We start from the raw sequence: 16,671 nt of genomic DNA, 5'->3' as shown, positions 1-16,671 counted from the left end.
CTTCTTCTGCTATGAGATTCCATGCAGCATCCTTTTTTGGTTGTCCTTATAAAAAGGATGTGCCGTGTCATATATTATTTTGTGGTTTTCCACCTCCAATATAAACCTCTCCTCGTCCATGTTCGCTGGTGTCTAAACCGTGAATGAGCACATGGCCCGGCGACGCCCACGTCACGTTTTGCTGAAAAGCTTGCGAAATAGGAGCTGGCGAGTGTTTTATTCTGAAAGGTAACCGGAAATTTATTTTGAAACTGCGTCGGTCTTCCTGTCCCGCTCGATGTGTTTTGTGCTAGCTTGCCATTTGCCGGAGGCCTACCGCTGCGGCGTCCGGCAAAAATAGAAAATAGGTCTATCCTTGCGGAAGGCCTGCGGCACGCCGCAGCTGAGTCACAGTCGACACGCAACGCACCCGCAAGCGGTGTAAACTGCACCATTCGAATGAATGGAATATAATTGCTTGCGTCGCCGAACCGCACCGCAACCGCACCACAACCGCACCGCAACCGCATCCGGTGAAAACCCAGGGTTATGATCAGATATGTCATATACTTGATGTAGAGCCACCTAGTGGCAGCAACGTTGCAAAGCATTGTATACGATGAGATGTTCTGAGTTCCGGTATTCCTGTTTGAATGTTCTCCTCCCCCTGCTTACATACAGGGTAGGTCCTCCCACCCGTAACAGTAAAAAAACAATAATACACAAACAGGTGAATTCACAGGTCCCGAACCACTTATTCAGGGGTCCAACTGCAGGAGAGGGAAACATGCTTAGAAATAAACTGGGGGGGGGGGGGTGTCTTGGCTCGCAAGTTGACCATCTCTGACCGGACTGTTTATTATTATTATTATTATTATTAGTTTTTGGGGGGGTTTTTTGTTGTTTTTTTTACTTACATTATCTGTGGAAAATATTTAGTTCTATTATTTCTGTGGAAGTTGTTGAACGTTAATTTTAGTGGGGGGAAAAAATTTATCAGGAGAAAAAGTAAAGCTTATAAAGGGAAAAAACAAAAAGAAGAATTTGTTTGTTTCTCTTTTTCAAACCAGAAGAATGGGGAAGATCAAATGAAATCAGATTTTTTTTTTTTTTTTTCTTCAGGGTTTGAGACGTCCTAAGGGCATTTCACCCAAGTGTCTGGAATGGAGCCCACTATTTGAGGAAACATCCGTCCATCCATTTTCTTGACCGTTTATTCCTCACAAGGGTCGCGGGGGATGCTGGCGCCTATCTCAGCCTATCTGGGCAGTAGGCAGGGGACACCCTGGACTGGTTGCCAGCCAATCACAGGGCACACAGAGACGAACAACCATCCACACTCACAAGCACACCTAGGGACAATTTGGAGCGCCCAATTAACCTGCCATGCATGTCTTTGAAATGTGGGAGGAGACCGGAGTATCCGGAGAAGACCCACGCGGGCACGGGAAGAACATGCAAACTCCACCCAGGAAGGCCGGAGCCTGGACTCGAACCGGAGTCCTCAGAACTGGGAGGCGGACGTGCTAACCACTTTGAGGAAACAGTACTTAAATATTTTTGGATCAACATATTAAAATTCTTTTATTGTCATTAATACACTTTTTACTTTATTATTTTTTTAACCCATCACATTTATTTGTTCTTGGTGCACCTGAAAAATCTTCACCATTCAAACACAAATGAAAAGCATGGATATTTTACCAAAGGCAGTCCCCGGTCTTGCCACTTACTGCAGCATGGCGTCTGCCTTCATTCCTGTCTGCTCCCAGCCACTCCAGGGCCCTCTTCACCTCAAATTCCACATATTCAGCTGTGAAGGTGTCCCCTGCCATCGACAAGTGACCCATGGCTTTGGAAGCCATTTCCATCACCACTGGGTCACTGGAGGGAAGCAGGTTGCGTAGGTAATTGGCGAAGCGGCTGATCCTGGTGGCATTGCCTCCCTCAACTCCAATTAGACTGACTGGAAAAAAAAATAAAAATAGCCGGCACATTACACAATTCTAAAGTAATTTCTGCATTTCCTCGCATAGTGTAAGGGAATGTTAATTTATTCAATTTTCAAGGGTGGGGCGGAAAGTCCTTTATTTGCATTGCATCGTGAAAGTTTGACGGAGTACTGTACTCCATGTATCGCCAATCTGTGCCATACACATATACATTGCTCAAAAACATCAAGGGAACACTGAAACACAGCAGCGTATATCATAGTATGATATAAATATGTCTATTATACGATATAATCCTCTATCATTATATCATTACATTTACCCTGTATCTACTGAGGGAATCCTGTAATTTATTTTCCTCTGCTTTGTAATATTTTTGCTGGATTAATTGTGGGAGTATGCACTGCTACCATTGTTTGTGTTTGTGTTTTATACTGCATGTGGTTTTGAGTATGCTGTGTGCACCTGGGCCTCTTAGGGGCAGTACACACAATACACATGCAGATAACACAATACACATGCATATAACACAACTATTTGTGATTAAGTGACATCTATTAGAGCATAGGCCATTATTTGAGAAGTTGACCAAAAAAAAAAAAATAAAATGGAGGGGGGGGGTATTACCTATGGCAAGAATTCCTCCTTTTTTCTCATTCACATCGGAGCTGGAGACCAGCTCAAATATGTGGTGATTTAACTCATCATAGAATGTGGTGGCTTCGTCTTGACTTAACTGTTGAAGACACAGCACAAATTAGTCTCCATAAACCATCGCAAAAAGCCTCGATCAGCGACAGAAATCTACTGTAAATACATTCACTTTAAGGGCAACATTAATCAGGAAGTGAAAACTAAGTCAATGTGGAGTTGGGAGTACTCCCTGACAGATATACCTCTCTCAACTCTGTTGTCACATAGTGCTGCAGATCCTTGGCAGATTTGGCTCTGGTGTCTTCATTTCGACTCTTGAGCCCACTGACAAACTGCTGCAGCACAGTGGCTGTACCCGACATGATCACCATTTCGATGGCCTGATCTGCATTCACAACAACAACAAAACGTGATGACTTATATCTTGTCATAATATGTTTAAATTTACTTGATGTGCACAACTTTTGAGTTTGAATGGGTGTTTTATGGGTGAGTTGCTATAGCTGACAAGTTTCGTCTCTGACTAGTATCAATAAGATTAGATCTACTGAAAATGTTTGATCCCGAAAAAATGGTAAAGTATACACCGTGTGCACGTACTACTGCATATTCTTATGGAATACCTACATGTATCATAAGCTTTAGCTGTTTATGTTTAGCTAACATGAGCTAGCGCTAACGTGGAGCTACAGCCAATGTAGCAGACTTAAAATAATCACATTACTTACGTTTTTACAGGCACATAGCTTATATACTACTCGACCTTTGCATACGATCCAACATGATTAATACACTCAGGCTGAGCCTGGGTGCAAGGTTAGGTAGCTATGTTTAAAGGTAGCTAACGTCCCGTGGGGTTCTTACGAGAGAAATGCTGCGCGCTGTTTGCGCAGGCTACGCATCAGTCACAACATTGCAGAGATGCACCATTTGACAGATTTTTTTTGTTTGTTTGTTTGTTTTGTTTTAAATATATATTATTATTACTTTTTAAAATTAAAAATTATCAAACAGAAAATATATATAATGGGAATAATTATTATGATATTGATTAAAAACAGCATAAAGACTGACGTTTGTTTGTAATTTACACTGACCGGACTCTAGGGGGAGACATCAATCCACAAATCAAAGTAGTATTTTTCCAACTTGCATTTCCGTGTTTAAACTTAAGCAACAAAATGCAGATTGCATTTAAAAAATGCATAAGCATCGGTTCAATAACGTGTAAGACATGAGATGATACATAAATGTACATATTTGTCAAAATGTGTTTGTATTTTTGACAGATATGTACAGGATATAAATAATACAATGGTATACATTACAAAGTGCAGCACCTGTAACAAATATTGTTTCTTTTTTTTTTCTTTTTTTTTTCCAACAATAATAATGTTCCGTTTTGGGTGACACTTTCCGAGAGATACCAGACTAGACAGTATACATTTATATTGTTTCATTAGGCAAACCATGTTTAATATTGGTGACCAATGCACAGGTTTGTTTTTCCTTACCATAGACTCTACCATATATGAACAGAAATATTGAGCATTTTATTTGGCTTCCATCTTCAGCAGTCTTCGCCTCACTATATGCATGCACACCTGCCTGCTCCTGTTCCTGATAGTACCCCACTGCCACTGATATCATGTCCTAGGCCTAGACCAGGGGCGGGCCGCAAGAGCCGAAGTCCTGCAGGTTTTGGAGGTTTCCCTCTTCCAACACAAGCTAATTCCAATCAACAGGATTGTGATCAGGCTTCTGCAGAGCTTGCTGATTATCTGATCATATATCAGCTGTTGGAGAAGGAAAACTTCCAAAACCTGCAGGACTCTGGCCCTCGAGGACTGAGTTTGCCCAACCGTGGCGTAGACCATCATTTACATCAATCAAACTTTCTATCGCTTGCTGATCCAAAAAATAAATTAAAAAAAAAAGAAAAAGAAAGAAATGTCCTTTGTCTGCAAGCCCCTTTTTTTTTGCAACTGTTAGATGATCTTCACAGACAGTAAAAAAATAAAAAATAATTGTCTACATATGTTTGAAATGTTTTTGTGACATGTAAAAACTGTGAACACCTTACAAATCCTGATGAGAATCTTAAATTTCGCTATGTTCGCAAGCATCCACACTGCTCAGTGAAGTACCAGCTTTATTGGCCTTCAGATTCAGTAAAAAAAATAAAAAAAAAAGGCTGATGCCGATATTTGTCAAAATGCCAAATATCTGCCCCGATAATGGTTTTGTATCTCTCTCTGCGCCCTGTGATTGACTGGTGCCCAGTACAGGCTGTCTGCCTTTCACCTTCCATCAGCATTAAGCTCCGGTTCTCTTCAAGGGGATAGGCCTCAAAGAAAATGGATGGGAAAATGTGTCAGGAATGCAGACTACCAATTATTTAGAGTGGTACTGAGTAATTAGAAAAAAAAGAAAAAGAAATTATTTCAAAAGGAATATACACAGTGATGTAATTTTCAGCAGAATTAACCAATTGTTATTCAAATGTCACTTATAATTAGGGGTGTAACGTACACAAAATCACATTTCGGTTCGGTTCGGATTTTTGGAGTCTTCGGTTCGGTATATTTTCGGTACAAAAAAACACTGATTTTTTATTTTTTTATTTTTTGTTTATTTTGAAAAGATGACAAGTACACGGTGCATTTTTAGAAACAAATAAATAAAAGTGACCCATTTGGGTGGTATTCAAATGAATTATACAAAAATAAATAAAAGTGACCCATATGGGTGATATTCAAATAAATTGTACAAAAATAAATAAAAGCGACCCAGTTGGGTAATATACAAATAAATTGTACAAAAATAAATAAAGGCGACCCATTTGGGTGTTAGTCAAATAAATTACACTAGTCGTTCTAATGAATAAATTAAAAATAATAAAGAAATCCTGTGTAAACTATTAAGGCACTGAAATCTTGGAACACTTTGCAGCAACTGCCTATGGACACATCTATCTAACTATTGAAGTTTAAGTTCAAGATGTCATACACTCGTCTTTATCATGAAAAAAAAATCTCACAATTCAAGTTCAAAGTTTTTGGCTAAAAAGACTAACTGTCACGCCGCCACGCTGGTGGCGGATCATGCTTTTATTTTGTACTCATGTTTCCGGTTTATTTTGAAAGTTACTAACCACCCTCTCACCTCAGGTCACTTGCCCTTCCTTCTGCACAGCTCATTACTGGTCCACACCCTTGATTGCTTCCACCTGTCACCAATTACTCAGTCAATAAAAGCCATCATCCACCACCTGCAGTTTGCCGAAGTGTCACAACCCGTGCATGGAAGCGTCCTCACAGCCCTTGTTCCACAGTCCTTGTTTTTGCCTTGCCTTGCCTTGCCTTGCCTTGCCTTGCCTTGCCTTGCCTTGCCTTGCCTTGCCTTGCCTTGCCTTGCCTTTGCCCCTCTTTTTCCTCCCTAGCGGAGCGCCTTTTGTTGTCCCCTTTTTGAGTGCCCTTTTTCTCCTCTCCAGTTTGGAGCTCTTTTGGTTCAGCGTTTTGTCCCTCTGTAAGAGGTGTGTTTTGTTTCGTGAAGATAAACTGCAGCCTTTTGAGGCCAACTGTTCCCCTGCGCCTGAGTCCTCCCTTCTCACGTCGTGTCAGCACACTTCGGCCAGAATGGACTCAGCAGGGAAATTGGAAATCTGGCTACAGAACCAAGAGGCTCGCTTGTCTCACCAGGAGAAGTCCCATCACGCCATGGCCACCCAGATGGGTGAGATTGCTGGACAAATTCACGACCTGGTGAGTCACCTGCAAAGCTCCACTCCGACCGCCACGAGACAGGAAACACCCGCTGAACCGTCATCTTCGACTCCAGCATTTACCGGAGTAGGCCTGAGACTGGCCTCCCCGGAACGATACGCTGGAGCACCAGGACAATGCCAGGCCTACCTGACCGAATGTGACACCCACTTTGAACCTTCGCCACAGGCCTTTCCCACAGACCGTTCCCGCGTGGCCTTCATGATCTCTCACCTGACTGGACGAGCCAGGGACTGGGCCACCGCTGAATGGGCACGGGACTCCCCGACCTGCTTAACCGCAGCCGGATTTTGCACAGCTCTCCGCCAAGTTTTTGATCCAGTCAGTATGGATCGAGAAAAGGCTCGAGAACTAAGCTGTCTTTGACAAGGCAGAGAATCCGTCAATGATTATGCTATTCGATTCCGAACTTTGGCAGCCAAGAGTGGCTGGAACGCCACAGCACTTTATGATCACTTTTTAAAGGGGCTCACAACATCCATGCAAGAACTTTTGCTTCCCATCAACCTACCCGGCGACCTGGACTCGTTGATTTCGCTGGCCATCCGCACTGATCATCGGAGGCGAGAGCTCATGCAAAGGAGACCTGGCTCAGGACCCCTCCAGCATCCACCGGCAAGGGAGACTCCACGACGTGCGCTTCCTCAGTCACCCATCCCAAGGGAGGTCCGTGGGAATGTGGAGGAACCCATGCAGCTCGATTGACTCAAGAGGAACGCCAGCGACGTCGCCAGGAGGGCAGGTGCTACTACTGTGGTGAACTTGGTCATTTGGTGGTAGCCTGCCCCACCAAGAGAGCCTCCCTGGTGACATCCGACTCATCCACGCAAATCAAAGCCCGAAAACTCACTCACCTCAGGATCGTTAGCCAAGCGATCACCACAGATTTGCCAGCCCTCATTGACTCAGGGGCAGACGAAAGCCTCATGGATTGGGGCCTCGTGAAAAAGCTGCAGGCTAACACAGAACCGCTCACCACCAACATGCGAGCCAGGGCACTCAATGGCAAGGACTTATTTGTTATCACCCACATCACAGAGCCCCTCGAGTTTATATTGGACAACACAAGGAACACATTCGCTTCCATGTCTTCCGATCTCCGTCGCACACTCTGGCTCTGGGACATCCCTGGTTGCGATTACACAATCCACGAATTGACTGGTGATCCGGGCAAATCTTGGAGTGGGGAAAAGACTGTGAGAACCATGGGCTGGAGCAGTCAGCGGCAGAGGCACCCTCAGCTGCCGTCCACCAGGTGACCCTCGCGACCGACAATGACTACCCGGACCTGAACACCGTTCCCTCATGTTACCATCATCTCCGAGAAGTGTTCAGCAAATCCAAGGCCATGTCACTCCCTCCACATCGACCCTACGATTGCTCCATTGAGCTTATTCCAGGTTCTACCATCCCCAAAGGTAGACTGTACTCTGTTTCGGGGCCTGAATGCAAAGCCCTCAACGACTATATTGACACGTCCTTGAAAGCCGGACTTATCCGGCCATCTTCATCACCGGCAGGAGCTGGTTTCTTCTTTGTGGGCAAGAAGGATGGCTCCTTGCGACCATGCATTGACTATAGCCCCCTGAATGACATAACTATCAAGAATCGTTATCCTCTGCCCTTGATGTCATCAGTATTCGACCAGTTGCAACAGGCCAAGGTATTCACTAAACTGGACCTCCAGAATGCATATCACCTTGTCAGAATTCGGGAAGGAGACGAGTGGAAGACCGGCTTCAATACCCCCCGCGGTCATTACGAGTACCTGGTCATGCCATTTGGACTCACCAACGCACCTGCCGTATTTCAAGCCATGATCAATGATGTGCTCAAAGAATTCATAGACTACTTTGTATACGTTTACCTCGACGACATCCTGATCTACTCACCAGACCTGACTACCCACCAGCAACATGTGACCAAAGTCCTGCAACGGCTCCTCGAGCACCAGCTATACGTGAAAGCAGAGAAAAGCCTTTTTCATGTGGACACTATTTCGTTCCTGGGCTTTGTAGTATCACCTGGGAAGGTCGGGAAAAGTCAGTGCGGTACGGGATTGGCCCACGTCACGACAAAAGGTTAACAATTCCTGGGCTTCGCCAATTTCTATCGCCGCTTCATCCGGACCTTTAGCACCATCGAGGCCCCACTACATGCATTGACCTCTCCACAGATACGCTTCCGCTGGACCCCTGAAGCGGACAGCGCTTCATCGAGGCGCCGATACTCAAAGTCCCAGATCCCAGTCGCCAGTTTGTGGTCGAGGTGGATGCCTCCAATCTCAGAGCCGTCCTACCCAACGCTGTCAGGAGGATGGCAAGGTTCATCCCTGTGCGTTTTTGTCCCGGAGACCGTCCAAAGCCGAGCGCAACTACAGTGTTGGCGACCGAGAACTTCTGGCGGTCAAAGTCGCCCTCGAGGAGTGGAGGCACTGGCTGGAGGGCACAGAACATCCGTTCCTAATATGGACTGACCACCGAAACCTGGAGTATCTACGCCAGGCCAAGAGACTAAACCCCCGACAGGCCAGATGGTCCTTGTTTTTTAACAGATTCTCCTTCTCTTTGACCTACAGGCCGGGAAGCCAGAACATCAAAGCTGACGCACTATCTTGAATCCATGATCCTGACTCCACAGTGACCGATCCTGAACCCATCCTTCTCAAAGACTGCATGATAGAAGCAATGGCATGGCAAATTGAGGAGGACGTCAAGGAGGTCCTCAAGGACACGAGTCCACCCAAGGAATGCCCACCACGACGGCTCTTTGTTCCGGAGAACCTGCGATCCCAGGTGATTCATTGGGCACACACCTCTCGTTTATCCTGTCACCCAGGAACCCGTAGGACCCTGTATGCCATCGCCCGGAGGTTCTGGTGGCCATCTATGGAGTCCTCCGTACAGGAATATGTCAAAGCCTGCCCAGTATGTGCCAGGAACAAGGCATCGAATCAACCACGGAAGGGCCTTCTCCAACCGCTCCCAATACCTTCAAGACCCTGGGCCGAAATATCACTGGACTTTGTTACCGGACTTCCCGTTTCACACGGTAAAACCACCATACTCACAGTTGACGACCGCTTCTCTAAAATGGTACGATTCATCCCATTAACCAAGTTACCCTCAGCCAAAAGAACAGCAGAAGTCATGATTGACCAAGTGTTCCGGGTCCATGGATTGTCTCGCCACACTGTGTCGGACCGCGGACCTCAATTCGTTTCACGATTTTGGAAATAATTCTGCAAAGCTCTAGGGGCCAAGGCAAACCTGACCTCTGGGTACCACCCGGAAGCCAATGGACAAGCAGAGCGTCTCAACCAGCAGCTTGAGACAGGACTCCGGTGCCTGGTCTCCCAAAACCCCTCGTCATGGAGCAAGAATCTGGTATGGGTCGAACTCGCACACAATTCTCTGCCCACGTCCGCTACAGGCATCACACCCTTCAAATGTGTTCATGGCTACGATCCTCCCTACTTCGCTGACCTCGAAGAGGAAGCGTCAGTACCCTCGGTCCACGCCATGATTCGCAGGTGTCGCCGGATCTGGTCGGCAGCTCGACTGGCACTACAACGTCAAGGAGACAGAGTGAAAAGAGCTGCTGACCGGAAGAGGAGACCCGCTGTCGACAAGGAATCTGCACCTCAAGGTACCATGCCCGAAGTTAGCCCCGAGATTTGTGGGACCTTTTCCCAGTTCCAAGACCATAGGTCCTGCCGCCGTGCGCCTTCGCCTGCCTCGATCACTCCGCATCCACCCCACATTCCACGTAAGCCAAGTCAATCCGGTCCAGGACAGTCACCTGGTCCCGCCCGAACCTGCACCACCACCTCCGGAAATGGTGGTGGGAGGCCCTGTATACAAGGTCAGAAAATTATTGGATGTCAGAAAGCGGGGCCGGGGAAGTCAATACTTGGTGGACTGGGAGGGATACGGGCCGGAAGAGAGGCAGTGGGTGGCCTCCCGCTTCATTGTGGATCCCTCCCTCATCGACGATTTTCACAGGGAGCATCCTGACCTGCCTGGGCCGTCAAGAGCCGGCCGTTGAGGAGGGGGTTCTGTCACGCCGCCACGCTGGTGGCAGATCATGCTATTATTTTGTACTCATGTTTCCGGTTTATTTTGAAAGTTACTAACCACCCTCTCACCTCAGGTCACTTGCCCTTCCTTCTGCACAGCTCATTACTGGTCCACGCCCTTGATTGCTTCCACCTGTCACCAATTACTCAGTCAATAAAAGCCATCATCCACCACCTGCAGTTTTCCGAAGTGTCACAACCCGTGCATGCAAGCGTCCTCACAGCCCTTGTTCCACAGTCCTTGTTTTTGCCTTGCCTTGCCTTGCGCCTTGAGTTTGCCCCTCTTTTTCCCTCCCTAGCGGAGCGCCTTTTGTTGTCCCCTTTTTGAGTGCCCTTTTTCTCCTCTCCAGTTTGGAGCTCTTTTGGTTCAGCGTTTTGTCCCTCTGTAAGAGGTGGGGGTTTTTTTCGTGAAAATAAACTGCAGCCTTTTGAGGCCAACTGTTCACCTGCGCCTGATTCCTCCCTTCTCACGTCGTGTCACTAACATATCCACATTTACTGCAGAAAGGACTGATCTTGTTGCGGTGACAATATCTCCAGCAGTGGAGAAAACCCGTTCACTAGCAACCGAGGTAGCTGGAAGTGAGAGGTAGCGCTTTGCTAATTTTGCAATATGTGGGTATGTGGACTCATTGCCTTTCCACCAAAGAAGAGGGTCAGCTTCAAGGAACAGGCACCCTGAAGCTCGGTACTTATATATTAGAAGTTCTAATAGCTAAGGAAGTACTTTTCAGCATCAGTGTATGATTACACCAATGTTTGTATTATGCGTTTGTGATGTGGTTTTACAAATGGAGAAGGAAAGAGAACCTTGGCAACCTTTCACAAAAATGAAGAGAAAAAAGGGTGAAAACTTGGTGGGAAAATACAAGCTTGAGAGGGGGAGCAAATTCTTTTGTTACCTCATCTTTGGCGAGCCAAACATTTTTAACTGATGAGACATTGTCATACTCAATCAGTGAGCCTTACCTTTCTTGTGGAACTTTTGCTCATGTGTGAGTGACAGGGAAATAATGACTTGACTTCAACATGTTCTACAAGTGTATACACACTTCGGTGCTCCTGTTCCAACAGATACCTCTGGACAGGATGCAGCAGACAGGATGTTAATCAGCTCAAGGCTTTGATTTCATTCGCGTGTTTATTTCGTGCTTTGTCTCCTCAACCCAGTGTGTTTTTGAAATATTTTGCTAGTGATGGAGCCTATCATTAAGTAGAGACCCGAGCAAGAGAATATGCTTGTTGAAAAGGTGGGCCAACACCGACATTTGCTTCCCCCACTTCTTGATCTTTCCATTTGCAAATCACTCACACCTTCACACTTCCCTCCTACTGTCATGTACCTCAACCTTCTTCCAGCACACCAACAATCACATTCATGTAATATATTTTATTTGATTATTTTTTTTATTAGGTTTTCTTGAGCAGGGGTAGGGCAGGTTGTATGAGTCACAGATTCCCGAACAAAGATTCACATGGCAACATCTGCTTTTAGTCTGCTGAGAGACACCTCTCGTCACCTACCTGGACACAGCCCAGAAGTGTATCCACTATCCAGTGTGTTCATATATTCACCAGCCCCGACAATGTTGATTTATTTTGATAAACAATTCACGAATCGTAGAATTGTAGAGCTCATTCATATGTGCAGACTGTGCAGATGGAAAGTAAATCTGAACCATTCAGTCATCAATGATTTATTACTTATCCTGTTCATGTGAGCTGAAGCCTGTCCCAGATGACTTTGGGTGAGAATCAGAGACTAGACCTTGAACCCAAGTAGAGAGAACATAACATGTAGTCGCCCATCATGAAAAAAAACACAGCCAAAAGAAACACTTTAACAAATGTCAAGAAAGTATAAAAATGTATAGCTATTAACTCACTCCCAGCCATTTTCACTGAAGCAACCACCTTTGCTCCCTGCTGTTTTACTGGATTTTGACTGATTATGCCAGTTCCACAGAATATTCTGTTCTATTGCTATAAAAACATGGAGCCTACCAAAAGAAAGATTAGTGTCTCTTCTTTCAACAGGAAAATAAAAGATATTTGTATCTGTTTCCGTTTTGCAGCAATTAGCATTAGACTAAGTTTCATCATCATTCACAAACCTGTTGAAAACACTGGACAAAAGAGCTTGTTGCGACATGGCCTTGGCTCATCTCTTATACTCTGCTGCCACCTGCTGGCCATGTTTTGTAATAATTACCATTGCTTTAAGCGACCTCTTCATGTCAGAAGCTGTATCAAAGCCTTCTGTATGTTCTAGCATTAAAAATAAAATAAAATATCACACGTATAAATATGTTTTGGGGAGTGCAGTACAAAGTATTACAAATCGTATTTATACATATTTGAGTTTGAATGGGTTGAGATAAACAACATGGATGACTAATAAATATTAAAGTTCATTTGTGTCACAGAAGTGCTTGTAAAATTAAGTTAGTCCACTTGTTTAGTGACTAACTACAGAAGAGCTTTAGTCAATTTGAATTAAAACTGACACATGGTAGCTGATATTTTTATTTTTTATTTTTAACTCCAGTGCCAAATTTATTGTTTTACAGTGCTCCATCAAATTTCAACCAAGCTTAAACGGTTCTTGTTTATTTTTGAAGCAATCATACAAGATGGGCAGCAAAGTTGTGGGTTTGAATTGTACAGTGTGGCCATTCTTCGTATGCTTGCATGGTTTTTCCCTGCAGCTGCAGATTTTCAACTCATATTCTGGTTCTGAAAACATGATGTATGCTAGGTTAATTGAATCCTCCAAACTGCTCATTGGTGTGAATGTTTTTTGTCAATGTTCTCTGTGACTGATTGCCGATCATGGAGTCCACGTTCTATCTCGCTTCTCACCCAAAGTCTGCGGCTCAGCCATGACCCTAATGAGGACATGTGGCAGGCCTATACAAAATGGAGGGATGAATGGAGAGTGGCTGCCTGATCAAAAGCTTGAAGTGACATTCAAGTTTGCAAGCATTATTCCTCTGTGCTGTCTATTTCTCAGTGCAGGCTCTGTATTGATCTGAAAGCATATCTCATGTCATCATTAGGGGTGTCACGATTCGCCAACTCCACGATTCGATTTAAATTTCGATTTTGGGGTCACGATTCGATTTTTTTTTCGATTTTTTTTTTTTTTTTTTTTTCTCCGCTCCCCCACTTTATAACACAGAGGCATATGCTTCTGTAGGCTAAGGCTAGTCTATGATCATTGGTTCTATTCATTGTACAGTAAATCTTATTTCAAAAGATCGGCTACATATAGGTGATGCAATTTCCATATTATTTTTGTGTAAATTTATGTAATATATGATAATTGACATTAGGCAGGAATGATCAAATTCAAAGAATTTATTTACAATATAAAGTTAACCGTCTTGTTCTTACTGAAGTGTAAAATAAAAAATAAAAAAACAAAAACAAAAAGTCACAGTGGGTGCCTGCCATCTATTGACTGTTTTTGGTTACAACAGTGTGCTGTGCGTTCCTCTTAAAATAATGTGCAACAACAACAAAAAATATATTGTATCCAAAGTCATGGAACAAATACAGCCTGAACAAACTATATCCCAACATTTACAGTTGCTGGGCATACTGTAGCGTGGTTCAAGTACACTAATTAAATGTTTGAATCCAGCGTTTTCCACAGCCGAATAAGGCTGCAGGTCTGCTGCTATAAATAGACCTATGGCGTTAGTTATAGCTTTCGCGCGAGCTGAAGTGTGTGGAAGTTTCACTGTAAATGAGGATGAAATTGGTTGGACCGTTGTTTTCCCACTTCTAGTTGAATTTGATAAATCTAAATCTTTGTGATGCCTGCGTAAATGTCCCGTCATGTTTGTCGTGTTTCCCGTGGCCGAGTACAGTACGCGCACATAGCATATCTTGCAAACTGTGGTCTTTTTATCGACAACGTGAATGTTGTCGACATAACTCACCGGGAACGCAAAATGTTTCCAAACTGGTGACGAGAGAAGCGGGAGCGGCTTGAAGCACCATTGCTGTGTCTGTCCGCGCTTGCCATCATGACTGCAGGAGAAGTCAGCTAACCCCGGGTTTTCATTGACTGCGGTTGCGGTGCGGTGCGTCTTGACTGCGTGCTCCGGACGGGTCAATTTTTTTGTCAATCCACACCGGCTCCGCACAGCTGCGGTCCGGCAGCTCCGTCGCCGCCCACTTCCCAACGTATCTCGCGGGACCGTGCGCGCGCGATCATGTGGCATTTCACAACGACAAACATACAGAAAGTCTGTGCTTCTTCTGCTATGAGATTCCATGCAGCATCTTTTTTTTGGTTGTCCTTGTAAAGTATATTAATAACGAGAGTCGGGTCAGTGCGTGCTCAAGGCGAGCGCCACTCTTTATTTCTGTCTTCCGCGTCCGACTGCCGCTCAGTACGGCAAGCGAGACGGGCACAACAAGCAATCGCGAACATCAAACTCACAATACATTACAGTCTTTATAAAAAGGAAGTGCCGTGTCATATATTATTTTGTGGTTTTCCACCTCCAATTTATTAAACCTCTCCGCGTCCATGTTCGCTGGTGTCTAAACCGTGAATGAGCACATGGCCCGGCGACGCCCACGTCACGTTCTGCTGATAAGCTTGCGAAATAGGAGCTGGCGAGTGTTTTTTTCTGAAAGGTAACCGGAAATTTATTTTGAAACTGCCTCTGTCTTCCTGTCCCGCTCGATGTGTTTTGTGCTAGCTTGCCATTTGCCGGAGGCCTACCGCTGCGGCGTCCGGCAAAAATAGAAAATAGGTCTATCCTTGCGGAAGGCTTGCGGCACGCCGGCGGGGGGGGGGGGCATCGAATCGAGTGTCCTCTCTTCTATTTCGATGCTCGAAATCGTGACGTAATTTCGATCGATTTCGATAAAAAATCGAAATCGTGACACCCTTAGTCATCATAGTGCCTAAAATAAACTTTGATTTCCACGTAAGTCAAATGTGAAACCTACCATTCAACTCAGCCAGGCTTCTTTGATTCTGAGCTGAGTCAGCACCGCTTGTGTAATGACAGGGCATAAAGTGGTTCAATGACACTGGGGTGTGCAATTAGCTAATGCAACTGGACAGCCATTTAAGAGCCAGACCAAGGATGTAAAGGAGGCAGTCATGATGATGGTGCATCATTGTATTTTTTATTATTTTTTTGCAGACTCTGGTTCGAGTCCAGGCTCCGGCTTTCCTGGGTGGAGTTTGCATGTTCTCCCCGTACCTGCGTGGGTGTTCTCCGGATTCTCCGGTCTCCTCCCACATTCCAAAGACATACATGGCAGGTTAATTGGGTGCTCTGAATTGTCCCTAGGTGTGTTCGTGAGTGTGGATGGTTGTTCGTCTCTGTGTGCCCTACGATTGGCTGGCAACCAGTTCAGGGTGAACTCCACCTACTGCCCATAGCCAGCTGGGATAGGCTCCAGCACCCCCGTGACCCTGGTGAGGAGTAAGCGGTTAACAAAAATGGATGGATGGATGAATTCATATTGCAAACTGTACAATGGGAAAATAAACTGGTGGAAACCTGTTTTTTGATGTCGACTGCATTGTGGTTGCATGCAGGCTTTTAGAGTAGACTCATTTCTTAATGTACTTTAGTGACCACCTGCCAAAGATCAAGCATATATTATAGGTGCAGTATCGATTAGACAAAAAGCCATCATAAATTGTGTTCGGCGCGGCTAGGGGAGATGTATGAGGGTTTTTTTGTTAGAAAAAAAAAATGTTGCCGTTCTGCCTATGTAGTCAAGGACAATGTCATTAACCATGGGGCTTTGGCCAAAGCGTGTGCTGCAAAATGCATTCATGTTTTCCCTGTCACCCAGAGTTGTCCTTGTACTGGTAGAACACATCAATGTGTACATACTCCTGATACCCACAAGACACTTCTCCATATTCTTGTTTTTAAAGCCGCCACACAACTGCACATTTTCTGAATAAAATTAAAAGCTAGCAAGGAAAATAGAATTGGGAAAGGCTTCATGATAAATTAAAGCATTTGAAATTCCTGTTAAACTCACAGGGATAAAACCAGGTGTGAATCCCGCTCTCGTGTTTGGACTTGACACCGCAAAGCAGAAGGCCATCTGGCAAATTGGCAGAAAGCTAAACAACAGTGTTTGCTGCAACTCCTCTTGTGCAACTGTTTATATTTGTAAAGCGGTGCAGCAAATGCGACAAACACAACAACTGATGTTTTCCCCACATAACTCA

The 16,671-nt window shown here is 44.9% G+C and overlaps 1 protein-coding gene across 1 annotated transcript in view; it reads right to left on the bottom strand.

Annotated features, from left to right (window-relative positions):
* The window catches only part of mtor (mechanistic target of rapamycin kinase), a 94,805-nt gene extending 91,332 nt beyond the window's left edge, over positions 1-3,473 (bottom strand). The window contains exons 1-4 of the mRNA XM_077515078.1: positions 3,314-3,473; positions 2,828-2,970; positions 2,559-2,667; positions 1,713-1,945 (exon numbers count right to left, since the gene is read on the bottom strand). Coding sequence (XP_077371204.1) covers positions 1,713-1,945; positions 2,559-2,667; positions 2,828-2,956 — 471 coding nt within the window. The 5' untranslated portion in view covers positions 2,957-2,970; positions 3,314-3,473. The remainder of the gene's footprint in view (positions 1-1,712; positions 1,946-2,558; positions 2,668-2,827; positions 2,971-3,313) is intronic.
* Positions 3,474-16,671: the final 13,198 nt, after the last annotated feature.

Source organism: Festucalex cinctus, chromosome 2 (assembly GCF_051991245.1).
Source record: "Festucalex cinctus isolate MCC-2025b chromosome 2, RoL_Fcin_1.0, whole genome shotgun sequence".
Taxonomy (NCBI): Eukaryota; Metazoa; Chordata; class Actinopteri; order Syngnathiformes; family Syngnathidae; genus Festucalex; species Festucalex cinctus.
Note: the sequence above shows the minus strand (reverse complement) of the source record. Positions and strands in the feature narration are given on the sequence as shown.